The 13,710-nt window shown below is 39.2% G+C and overlaps 1 protein-coding gene across 3 annotated transcripts in view; it reads left to right on the top strand.

The window, feature by feature from the left end:
• Tmem156 (transmembrane protein 156) overlaps nucleotides 1–13,710 on the top strand; it is a 55,750-nt gene that overhangs the window by 26,721 nt on the left and 15,319 nt on the right. The window contains exons 5-6 of one of the 3 annotated variants that reach the window (XM_047567030.1): nucleotides 1,629–1,712; nucleotides 13,024–13,129. In XM_047567030.1, the coding sequence (XP_047422986.1) occupies nucleotides 1,629–1,712; nucleotides 13,024–13,129 (190 nt within the window). The remainder of the gene's footprint in view (nucleotides 1–1,628; nucleotides 1,713–13,023; nucleotides 13,130–13,710) is intronic. The other 2 variants (XM_047567031.1, XM_047567032.1) reach the window with 2 other exon arrangements.

The raw sequence follows: 13,710 nt of genomic DNA on the forward strand, positions 1-13,710 counted from the left end.
CACTACTGGTATGTATCCAGGTGTGCACTGGCTGAATATCAGGCCTGATGCACAGTTTATAATATGAGTGGTTGGTTTCTTAAAGACAGTATGAAATGTACCACCATGAGAATGGGCTTTGAGGGCCGAAGGACTGATGTTAGAGTCCGGGTACTACTGTGTGCTAGCTAAATGACTTTAAGCCAATTACCATATCCAAGTGCCTTTCCTTGTTTGTCAATCAAGGACATTTCACCACTACCACACAGTGCTACCGTAAGAGCTGAAAAACAGAGAGTACCTAAGAAGTGGAACACGGGGTCTGGTGCATAGTTGGTTCTCCAAAAACAATGGTAGCTTTGGTAGTTGTTTACTTCCCAACTCCCACGTGTTCTTTACTATGCAAGGCCACATTCAGCATTTCCATAGGGTAGCAAGTGGTTGCTTCCAGGTTTGAGGAAGGGGACCACCAGTTCTTCTGACTACGTATTTGTTATAGAGATTGGTTTCATATCAAGTCTTGTCTCTGATACCGTAGTAACAAGGCTCTTAATGCAGTAGTTAGTAATATCATCAATACTATATATTCATTTTATTTTATTTTTATTTTACTTTATTAATTATTATCATTATTATTTTGGTACTAGGGATTGAACCCAGGGATATGTTATTACTAAGTTCCATGCCCAGTCCTTTTAATTTTTTTTTTTTTTTAATTTTATTTTGACAAAGGGTCTCACTAAGTTCCTGAAGGTCTTGCTAAGTTGCTGAGGCTGGCCTTGAACTTGTGATCCTCCTCTCTCAGCCTCCTGAGTAGCTGGGATTACAGGTGTATACCACTGCCCCTGACTGTGTATTTATATAATAACTATTTTCAGAGCATTTTTACTAGATTCTCAAAGTATTTAAGCAATATATGCCATTATTTTTATTTTATAGCTGGAAAAAAAAAAAAAAAAACAAAATTCTTGAAACTCAGAAAAGTTAAGTGTTTTGTCCAAAACTCAATAGTTAGTAAAATGTCAGAACCAAGACCTGGCATCTTTCTAGTTTTGAAACTTTTATTATTTTAAATAAATGTCTGTTATTTGCAAATAGTGCATACTTTTGGGTTTCTGGATCCATTTTCCCTTATGAATACATATTAAGAAAGAAAGCTGTAAATGAGATAGAAAAAGTCTCTAGTAGTGGGGAGTCACATTAAATTCATGTGAACATATACCCAAATGATAGACTTAGTCACTTTCAAAGGTTTTCCTTGCAAGTGCAAGTATATAATAAAAAACATCACACCACTTATGACATTAAATATAATTAAATATTAAATATACATTTGGCATTTTGTACATCATATCCATGTACAGAGTAACATAAATAATAAAATATTTTGCATGTAAGGCCTGGTGCTTTTCATTAGAGGATGTGACATAATGGTGTTTATGGTGGTGGAGAAGTCATTGGTTGTAGAAAGAACCCACCTATATTTGCTAGTGGAACTTAATTCAGTAGGGAAAAGCTCTTGGCATCTTGTTACTCCAGGTCTGATGGTGAATAGCCCTTTTTCCCTGGTAATCCATTGAACCAGCATAGGGAATACATCTGAAGACTGTGTTTCTCATCTAAATATTTAATTTCTTTTCCTGGAACAGGTCATACATACCAAGGTACATCTGTTCTTCTAAGAGGAAGTGATTCTGAGAAACTGAGAGCGTTGAATGTGCGGGTCATTTCAGGTGAGCTCCGTGACACAAACACAACAGCTCAGGAAATTCCAATGTTGCACCCTGTCACCACAGAGCAGGTTCAAGATCTGAGATTCGAGCTCATTTAAATTAGCCTTATATTGGGAAGAAAGGAGGTGTGGGCCAATGAAATCCAGCTTAATATGTCTTATTATCAGGGGACAGTTAAGATCAAAACACCTCCTTAAATAATGGAAAGTTTGCTTAATTGGCAAGAAGAAACTCATGTGAGTAGGCAGAGGAGAGAGCGCAATAAGGAATAAGCCTCCGATTTATTTTTAAATGAGACAAGATACCATTATTCCTCAGAATTGCAAGAAGTAATTGCAGAGTGGGCATGGCTTTTTGCTGGAGCCTTCGCTTCACAGAGAGTGTCATTGTGTAGAGAGAACTTCTAATAGCCCCAATTAAAAAGCCCCCTGTCCTCTCCCGAGAAACAGAAATGGAATAAGGGGATCCTAATTAGAGCAGCTAAGGGGCTGTTAGCACAGATGCTGTGGTTCCATCTCCTTCTAATTGTGGAAGCTCCTTTTGAATTCATGCTGTCAAACCACATTAAAAAGAGAAACAGGGAGAATGTGACATGGACAAAGTCCTCTTCACCAAAGAGAATTAATATCCTGGACTCTTTGACAAACCACAGAATTATGAGTGATATGACTAACATCCTTTGTCCATAGCCAGTAAGCTGGCCCCTTCCACTGTGAGAAGATACTAAAGGAAGCTCGAAGTCTGGTGTATAAATGCTTTTTAAAAATGAAAGGAGACCAGACAACTCCCTGTCTCGCACTGCAGCTGCATCTGCAGCCATCTAGAGATCTGCCCAGAATTTTACTGGGGACCACTGCCTGAGATATTTCTTAGCTATTAAAATTAACAAGAACTCAGACTCCTAACCTTGGGAAAGATTAACCTGGGTGCATCCAAAGAGCTCCAAAAAAAAAAAAAAAAATTTTTTTTTTCCCTTAATTTAGGCTTTCTACTCAGTGTTACCAAATTATTAAGCTATAACTAATAAGCATTAGCAAAATAATCAGTTGGCTTCAGTCACATTTGGGGTAAGTTGATGGAAATTCTGTGTGGCCAAAGAAAATTTGATTTATAAAAGCCACAGAACTTTTTAAATGGAAAAAAAACCTGTATTTTTTAAAAGGAGAAAAAATAGCATTCCCTGGTTCTTCTCTCTTATCTAGCACACATGCTTGTATACCAGGAATGGTTTAACCCAGTTCGACTGAGTTTTTTGGTTGTCTTAGGAACCCTGGTCATTTCTGTTTTCAGGTCATAATTTTGAGCACTGCAGTCTTGTCTGAGAAAAAGTCAATAGCTTCCCTGTCAACCCATATAACCGAGGGAATCACAAATTTTAAGTCCTGGCTAACCACAAGACTAACCTCACAAGTTGTATTTATGAGTCTCAGCCCTACTTCCCCTTTAATAGCTCTCACTAAAAGTGTGGCTTTATTACCAGGTATATAATATTAATGTTTAGTTCAGGCCAAGGGGTGATGGCCATTTTTAAAACCAAGAATCCTTTTGAGGCTTAGCATCTTAAAAAGGGAAAGAAGCAGATTCTTTGTTATTTATATTCCTTTAACCTAAATGCATTTTTTTTCTCTCTCCCTATTCTGAGTTGCTCTTTCTGAGAGAGAAATGGAAAGGAAATAATGTCTCCCTTGAGTGCTGTTTTTAAGGCTGCGCTTTGTAATGATGGATTATAGGCAGCAGTAAGAATGTGAGGGGAAAATGAACCTGTATGGTTCTCTGAAAATGCAGTAGCATGAGAAAAAAAAAAAATGTAGTTCAAAGAAGCAGCGAAGGTGCCTCGTTGAGCAGAGCTTGTTGTGGACGCTAGCCCTTCGTTCCAGAATGTCTCTCCACTTGTTCATGGATTACAAAGTCACTTTTGCTACACCCAGAGATACAGGCAGGCTCACACCCTCCAAAAGACATTTATTCATCGACAAGAGAGCAATAAGGAGCAATTACCAGGATGCTGGCCCTGCACCACGCCTGGTACATACTAGAGGCACAATGATCACAGGACAAATGATCTCACCGCTGTAGAAAGAGATGTCATGTAGAATCAAATTCTAGCCTTTTATGTGTCTGTTTCCCTCCTTGCTTGAGAAGCATGGTGACTTCCGTTGCCTGTCTCGGCATTAATCTACCTAAGGTCTTATTCATTCAGTTATTATCCTCACACAAGCCCCGGTGCTGCCTTATTCATCTTTGTGTCTTCATCCCTAGCATAATATCTGGCACGTAGTTCATGCACGATAAAAGCTTATGAAACCTCACAAACCCTAAAGGGAAATGAGTATCGAGGAAAAAGAGCAGGTGAGCAAGATATGAACCTCAGGCGCTGGGAAAGGTGAAAACAAATGAAGCGACAAAGAGTAATTAGAGGGAACATAATTCTATTCCATGGAAGAAACTATAGCACATTTTATAGGCTTGCTAAGGATATTTAAGAGTAATGGAAAATATCGACCACCTCTAAGAAGGGATTTTGAAAATTATGTAACCTGAAAATGTATCTCTAGAAACAGTGCTCAATGTATCGACCACATTGAGAACCCAAGGCCAAGGGCAGGAGGAGTAGACTAAGATCTAAATCATTGAATGCAAACACGAGAAACCCACCTGACTGACTGCAGAAAAGAAATTTATGGAAAACCAGTAGGTAGGCCATTTAAAGCAAAAAGCAGGTTAGGGAATCCAAGTGTGGAAGATAAACAGGAATTTGGGGGATAGGAAGCCAAAAATACAGAAGCTAAAGAATACAGCCCAAGTCACATGCCAGGAATGGACTGGTGAGACTGTCTTGCTGGTGTTACTACTGTTGAGTGCTCCCTCTGAGGTTTGGGACTACCCTATGACCAGTTTGCAGCTTGGCATCTCTCCCCAGGATGGCAAACCCCTAGGGGACTGAGTATAGGCCACACAGTGGTACACCAGGTGCCAGGAAGCAGGGAGAGGCCTCTCTGACTTTCTGCATACTTAAGATGACCTCCGGGATGTCCCAGTGCTGGATAGCCAATACACAAATATCCACAACACCAAGTTTCTAGAATTAGATCTTCCCCTCACTCTGGCTCTTGAGTCTGTGATGTGGTCATTTCGTATCTCCCTTCTATGTCCATCAAAAATAGTGAAAACTTTAACACTTGAAATTCTTTGTCTTTAAATATTCAACATAAGCCTGTGGGCCACCATTACACTAAGCATATAGCATAGTCACAGTCCCTGCCTTCACAGGGATTCCAGTGGGACTAAGGAGATTCTACCCCGGTTGCCTTAGGAGAAGGGAATCTAAAATCTCATGGAACACCTTCCCATATGCACTGTACTTCCAAACACGTCATTTCATTCAGCTTCATAGGAATTTCACTTTTTTCTTCTGATGAGAAAACTGAAACCAAGAGAGCTTATATAACTGTCTTACAGCCAGTTCCTAGCAGAGTCAGGATTTAAATTCAGTTCTGTCCAACCGATGCCCTTTCTAGCATACCACTTAATGACAAGGTGAAGGAGAAGCTGCTGGTTCAACCCACAGAGCAAAACTCTTCTTGCTTTTTACATTTAACGCTGGAAACTGAGATGAAGCGTTTTCTCTATATAAAGTTGTAGCAGCTTGTGTGACAATGTGAGTCATCCCCAAAGAAACTTTTCAGCATTGGCTGATTTTTTTTTTTTTTTTTTTTTTTTTGGTAGTTAATGTGGGTGGGTTCTCAGGGAACACAAAGCAAAGAAAGTGGCATTTTATTGTGAAAGAGAATTAGTAAATGTCAAAATTAAGTGGATGACCCAATTTACATTACCTCCAAATGAAACTAATGGCAATGTAAAGTTATAATTTGCAACATGTTTATGGCTAGTGTATAAAGGCTAAGCAGGTTTCAATTTCCCACGGAAGAGAAGATAAATTACTGGTGCCAGATGTTTTGCAACCAAGCAAGATAATGTGAAATTTAATTTTTACTTGCTTAACTATAATATTTATGACTCTTAAAATACAGGTTTGAGTTCATAAAACAGGAAAGGTTACAGCCATCTGCTTGGATACAGAATAGATAAAAATGCAGAGGATGACGCTCTTTGCAAGAAGAAATTCACAAGTGTGAAGAATCTATAGGCAGAATAGGGTGATGTATTCTGTTCATTCCTTGAATACCTTTATGTGACAGCTATTTATGCCAGGTCTGGAAGAACTGATGACAAAACATATGCATCTTAACATCTCCTCCATCTTTGCCAGACTGTCCCCGCCTGAACCAGCTTGCCTCCCTTGCTGCCCATACATACCTCCCTTCTGCCCATCCTGACTTTGTCTAGTTAATGCCAGCCCTTCCCATGTGATTTGGGCTTACACCAGCATTTTCTCAGGGAAGTATTCTGGAACTTTCTATACTGGTTAATTCCTTTTATTACATACCCTTAAAAAACCTACAAATCTCTTCATAGCAATTGTCACTGTTGCTATTTTATATTTTCGTGTTGGTATTTGATTGATGTCTCTTCCATAAATCAGTCAGCGCTATGAGGCCAGGGACACTCTCTGATGATATTCATCACTGCATCGCATCCCCAGCCCACAGCATAGTGCACGTGTTCTGCACAGAGCAGACACCAAATAAATATGTGCCAAATAAATACAACTCTCCATTGACTATGCTGAAAAGATCATTGCTACTATTTTACAAAGACTTCTCAGAATCCCCCCACTCCCAAATTGTAGCTTTTGATAATGCCTATTCAAATTAATGAAAGGAACACTGTTAAACTCCTCATCAGTTTCATTTCTTGGAGCATGAAGGCTATCTGCAGTTTGAATGACCAGGAACCCGTAAATGTCTCTGAATATTGGCAGCTGTCAGTTCAAGCCGGGTTGTTTCTCTCTCTTTAGCTGTTAATTCTCGCTAATTTTGCAATTGTTTATTTTCCATTCTGATTCGATTTTCACATTGACCAGATTGGGTGCAGACGAGTAGCTTTAGGATCACTGTTAATAATAACAGATGGAGCTTTGACCATAGTAGGAAGTTGGCGCCTTGAATAATCCGAATCTATTTTAAGCTGCTGTAATTGGTTCTTTTAGTCCTAAAAGGCTACTAGCTATCTTGGGCTTGCACAGAAGTGCCAATGTTTGTATGTGATGAAAAGGTCAGAATGATCTATGGAGATGTTGAAGTTCTGCATTCCTATGGCTGTAAGAGATCATTAAGACTGGAAGGTTTTTATGAAGCTAAATTAGAGGACTGAATAAGAATCACCAACTGTCTGAAATTTTCCACAGCTGTCTTGACTAAGTAATCAATGAGGATAAACCAGAATTTCTTTATTTTTGGAGAAGCACTTTTGAGGAAACCAAGTACTCTGTGGGTAGCAGATTAGATGTTAATTGCCACTGTCTCTTAGAAGAATCATAATGGCTGAGTCTCCCAAAGTACACAGGGAGGAGGGAAGAACTGAAAGCATTATTTCCCAGGTCAGCTACCCTTACCTGCTGAGCCCCTGTGTGGGTTCTACTGGATTCTTAGCAGAACCCTGGAGAGGGCTTAAACAGATGCTAGGAATAACATTGCTTTGCACTTGTAGTGCTTTCTGTTTCTCAAAGTACAAATACATTTGTCATCTCATTTTATCCTCACTTTTATTTTCCTCCTTTTAACCTCAAGGCAGCCACCCTAGCTTTGCCAAAATCACAGGAGTGATCTTGGTAGGGCAGGTGTCAACACGCTGCTAAATGGAAGGTGTGGGGCACGGTCAGGGCCACCCCAACACTGACCACCACCACCTGCAAGGCCACACAGGTGCCTCGTACTGGGGAGTGTGCCTGACCCAGTGCCTTTCTTCTGGGTTTAGTCTCCCGCAATAACAGTGCATTAAGAGGATCCATTGTATAATCCAGCTCATACCAACAGGTTTACAAAACCTGAAGGCCAGTGTATTCATTCACAGAGTGGTACAATTGAGAGAAAGACAGACAAAAACACTGTGACAGCAAACTCGTGTGCTGTCTCTCTTTCTGAACCATGTGAAAAATCAAATCATAACTAAGGGTTGTTTGCTAGGTCTTAAAATGCATCCCCTGGCCGGGGAGCTGTAGACCTTCTTCCCGACTTTAGGGTATCCTGACTGCTTCACTCAACAAAGCAGTTTGGATACTGAGCAGGTTTTGGCTTGGGAATGATATTTTGAAGATGATTTTGTATGTTTGAGATCTGATCGTAGATTGATTTTATAGACAACTCTCAGAAGACAATCTTATTTTCCTTACTCCCAAATTCCTGGGTGCTGTCTCAGGGTTGACTCCTTGCTCTGCCTAAACCTGTGCCCTTTGGTTGAGAAAAACGGCACAGAGGGGTTAAAGGACATGCTTTCAGTCATCTGACATGACACCTACTTATTGAGTACCTATTATGTGTCACGATTTAAGGTGGGTTCTGAGGAATCAAATAATGTAGTACACATAATTTTTGTCCTCCAAGAGGAAGACAAATGAGTAATTACAACACAATCGGCTAAGCCACAATTGGGGAAGTCCACCACTGGGGAAGTGGGCACAAGGGACACAGAGTGTATGGTCCCCTGGCCCTGTTGACACCTCCTTGTTTTGTTTTGAACTGTTTGGGGCTTTCCCAACTTAATAACCAAGTAAAGCATAGATGAACAAGTAGTTTTGGAGATAAGAATATTAAAAAGTGATGGCAATTTCCTCAGCAGCCAAGAGAAACTGACTCGGATGAGAGAAAGATCTAGACATGCCCTTGTGGTGGGAGATATACCTCGTCTTTGACAGGAAAACCCTCAGGAACAAAGTGACAAAAGCATGTTGCGCGTTTCCGTTATGCAGTGGGGGAATCATGGCTTTGGAAAGTTGAATTGAAGTTAGATGCCAGATGTCATAGATACAAAGTATCTTTGAAAAATGACAGGAATACTGAAAAAAATAAGAAGAAGAAGAAGAAAAGAAGCATCATGGAGCAACCTGGACATTGCCAAGGACAGTGTGAGAAGGTTTTATGTAAGAACGTAAGGCATGGAGTTTTATTTTTAATCAAAGTTTCTACTGCTGGAAATTCATTTTGTTTGCTGGATTCAGTCAGGTCAAAATTCACACTGAGGTTCTTTTTAAATTCTTAGACTTTTCTGAGGTTCCTTAAAACAAGTGAAAAAAAAAAAAAGGAAAGAAAAGGAAAAAAGTTTGGTTCAGAGATTCAGAGATTTGACAAATTCATGAAAAGAGATCTATGAATTTTTCAAATATTTTTACTGCTTCACTAGTGTTGGTAAATTAATAATATTTGAAAGAAATTCAATTTCCCAATGTAGCATAAGAAAAAAAATCCCACCTGTTTTAACTATTCCATAGAAAGTATTAAGATGACATTTATCCTACCTTTTTAATCAATTTTTTAGAAATTTGCTATTAGTATGTAAGTTACATGACTTGGATATTAGGAGAAACTAAAGACAATGCCCCACTGGAGAATTACTCCAGACTAACTGTCAATTTGACAGGTAATAGCTTTCTACAATAAATTATGGTTATATGGTGCTATAAAACATAGCAAACTGAATGAATAAGCAAATGATGAGCACTTGGCTTTCCAACCCAAAGTGCTCTATTAATTTTCCTTGATAATTATTTAGTTTTATGAGTAGACTCTTTTGGTATTATAAACTCTTAAAAAAACAATCTCCAAATCTGAAATTCTGGAAGTTACAGAATGCTTTGTTAAAGATTGTCTGAGCAATTATTTGCACAGTAAGTTCATTCTGACACTTTAAAGTGTATCTGAGTCAACTTGGAGGTCTATAAAATTCAGGATCCCTGGCTTCTAGAAAGGGAGATTCTAATTTAAAAGATCTGGGATAGAGTCCAAGACAATGCATTTTCTATTGTTGTGTAACCAATTGCCATAAATTTATGGGTTTAAAACAACACAAATTTATTATCTGAATTTCTGTCAATCAGAAGTCTGGACATGGCTTAGCTGGGTGTGGTTCAAGGTCTCTCAGGGCGGAAGTCAACATGAGTCTGCAGAACTGCGTTTCCATTTGGAGGCACTGCTTCCAAGTTCATTTGGGTGATTGGCAGTATTCATTTCCTTGCTCATGTATGTTGGAAGCCTGGGGTTCTTACTGGACATCTCTTGAGAGGCTGCCCTCAGGTCCTGGGGCCACCTGAAGTCTTCCTGCACAGGAGGCAGTTCAGAATATGGCTTCCTTAAGCCAGGAGGAGTCTCCTGGATCTCAGGGAGAGAGAGCGAAGTCTTTCTTTTAAAGGTTTTTACTCTATCAAATCAGGTCCATCCAAAATAGTCTCCCATTTCATTAACTCAAAATCAACTGATTTGAGATGTTATTTGTAAAATTCCTTCATCTTTGCCTTATATTAACCTAATCACAGGAGTAGAAACCCCATTCTTTTTATAGTCCCGTCCATACTCCAGGAGAGGAGATTACAGGAAGCATGCACAGCAGGTGGTAGGAATTTGGGGCCCTTAGAATTCTGCCTACCAGGACCACTCTTTGAGAAGCTCAGGTTTAGAAAGAGAAATCAGACTTAACTTTCAGGGTGAGGCTGGGCTGACAGAGCTAGACTCAGATATGGTTGGTACTTAAGGTAAATTAAAAATAAAGCATGCTAAGGGACTTATGTGCAGCGGGTCTGTGAGGAAACAAGAACAAGGAGATGGGAGTTCTGGGCCCAGGTGAAAACTGGGTCTCAGGTCTCTTTCCCACCTTTCTCCTAATTAGGGAACTTTTGTCATTTCTCCTTTGAAAATTAAATGCTCTATAAGAAGAAATTCTAATATAAGTTGTGATTTTAGTATTTTCACGGAATATCTGCTAGAAATGGCCTCAGAAAGGTTCTATTAATTCTTATCCCTTGTAAAAAGTAGTTACTATCTTGATTTTTAAATTTTTTCATTAAAGGTAATAACTTTTTAGGGAAATTTACAGAACCTGATACCTGAAGAAATAGAAAATCTGAACAAATCAATTGTCATAGAAGAATAGAAAAAGGGAGCTGAGTGTGGTGGTACATGCCTGTAGTCCCAGCTAGTTAGGAGGCTGATGCAGGAGGATCACAAGTTTGAGGTCAGCCTGAGCAACTTGGTGAGACCTTATTTTCAAATAAAAAGGGCTGAAGATGTAGCTCAGTGGTAGAGCACTTGCCTAGCGAGTGTGAGGCTCTGGGTTTAATCTCCAGTACTGAAAAAATAGAAAGGGAATAGAAAATGTGTCAATTACCCCTCAAAAAGTAATAGGAAGATCAACTTGCAGGAGTAATTTGTCAATTTCAAAGAAATAGGTGTTTCCAGTGGTATTTATATCAGTCTGTTTTCTGTTACTATAACAAATATTCGAGGTTGGGTACGTAAAGCAAAGACATTTATTTAACCCAGTTCATGAAGTTCAAGTGCATGGTTCTGGTTTCTGCTTGGATCTGGGGAAGGCCTTATGACTGATGGCACCACAATAGCAAGAGCCAAAGAGGAAGCCAAAGAGGCCAAGGAAGGGTCAAGCTCTTTCATAACAACCCTCTTTAGAGAGCTAACCAGGGTCTGATGAGAACTATTTAGCCCCTTCTGAGGACCTGCCCCTAATGACCTCCCACTAGACCCCACCTCTTAAGCATTCCATTACCTCTTAACAGCACCACACTGGGGACAAGCCTTCAGTGCATGAAACCTTGGGGACAAACCTTATCCAAAAGGTTGCTCAAAGTTTCTCAGACTGACCTTGAACTTGCCATCTTCCTGCCTCATCTTCCAGAGTCTCTGGGATTACAGGCATGTACCATCACATCTGGTTCCTCCAAGATATGTTATTGTTTGTATATATATATATATAATTTGTATATTTAATATATTATTAAGTATTTGTATGTATGTTGCTAATGGTTTTAAAAAGCAGTATATATTTATATATGTGTGTGTATGTACACAAGTGCATGCACACATGTACTGATATGCAAAAAGTAACAACTTTGCTTGCCTGTGGCAGCGGAAGGAAGGACAGGAAGAACTATGTGGTAGGATAGAAGTGACTGTCTAGGAGACTAGGGATGAGGGAGACAGTTTACTGAATATCTCTTCATAGTTTTTAGATTTTTAATCCTGGGAATGTGTTCCTTATTCAGAAAATTAATCCCCCAAATAAAGGCTTTATTATTAAAAGAAATTTTGTAGGTTAAAAAAAAAATTTTCCTAGAAGATTCTGCAGTATTTCTGTTTGTACTTGTGTTTAATAATCTCCACAGAGGAGAAGCATAAAGTTTTTGAATACTCTTAAATTCCCTTTTGATTTCTTCTCTGAAGAAGCAACTACACTGATTTCTCTTTAAATCATTGTCACCTCATTTCCACCCATGTTCGAGGCTTTGCATCAAAAGTAGAGATGTCAGCTGGGTATGGTGGCACCGCCTATAGTCCCAGGTAATAGAGAGGCTGAAGTAGGAGGATCTCAAGTTTGAGGCCAGCCTGGGCAATATAGAGAGACCCTGAGTCAAAATAAAATAAAAAATAAAGAGGGTCGGGGAGGTAGTTCAGTGGTGGAGCACTCCTTATTTCTATCTCAGTGTCTCTCACACACACAAAAGGTAAAGCTGTCCATGAAACAAAAACCACATGTATTAAGTAGAACTCAATTCAATATAAAAACTAGAATCAGGACCCCAGAGCTCAGGAAAATGGAAGAGATGACACAATGTAGGACATGAATATTCATTTCCTAACTTGGAGCCTGATGAAAATAATATTAGAAGAATAAAGAATGTTATAAAGTCACACAGTCATAAAGCAGGAAGACAGAATTCATTTAATTTGTAACTTTACTTCTTCGTAAAATTGTCCCTAAAATTGAAGGGGTCATTCATATTCGCCTTAGGGGCATATTTCAACAATGTGATAGGATGAAATGTTTGTGGTTGTTTCCAAACTAAGATTTCTTTTCTTGCTACTTAACATTGTGCTCTAAAAGCTTTTTCTAGGTGGCTTCTCCTTAACTAGGCTTCACATCTTGTGCCCAGGAAATGGAGAGAGAAGGTGAGGGCAAGAATGAAGGACAGAAACAGAGTTGAGACCAATGGGTTGAAGCTGTCAGAGTTACAGGCAGGAAATTTAGTGGGTGGGGGAAATTGCCAAAATCCTCTTTACATATCAGTCAGGATTCTCTTCCTGTATTAGGGTATATCTAATACAGATATCTTCTCTACATTAGTCATGCGGGTCTCTTTTTGAATAGCTGTTAACTAAATATAGACTAATAAACTCTCGTTAAATAGCAGAGTCCACACAGGGGCTGCCCTTGGTTCAGGTCAAGGAAGTGCTGCCCCCAATACCAGAACTGGAAGTGACTTCTGCAGCTCATCATCGAGGTCAATATACATGGTGAGTGATGATTCAGCTTCATTGACTGTTTAGCTTGTTCATTACAAACACGGACAGATTTAAAGAGGTGCAGTTTAACCTAAAGTATGTTTCGATCTGGTTGTAGAAAGTGATGATCTTGCAAAGTCAGTGCATATGAATTAGATGACATGCACTCAAATCACTATTTTCTCCAAGATCTAGGAAGGATCAGTAAACTAATCTCTCAGTCTATTAAACTAATCTCTTAGTCTGCCCCTGAGATGTCGGCTCATCCCTTGGCACTGTTTTTCCTGGCATTCAGCCATAATTCAGTCTCAGCATGAGAAAAAAGAGAAGGAGATTTGCAAAGCAGAATCCCCACCCTCCAATTACTGAAATAAGAAACTTCTTTAAATTTAACATTGGATAATCTAGAAAAATGCACACAGATTTCCATGTATACAGTCTAAAAACTGGTCAGAAGTGTCTTAGAGAAGGATAGTAGAGTGAAATAGACATTATTACCTCAGGTACATATGTGGCTGCATGACCGATGTGATCCTACAATATGTACAATCAGAAAAAAGAGAAATTACATTCCATTTATGTAGGATTTATCA

Source organism: Sciurus carolinensis, chromosome 10, assembly GCF_902686445.1.
Source record: "Sciurus carolinensis chromosome 10, mSciCar1.2, whole genome shotgun sequence".
In the NCBI taxonomy this organism is placed as follows: Eukaryota; Metazoa; Chordata; class Mammalia; order Rodentia; family Sciuridae; genus Sciurus; species Sciurus carolinensis.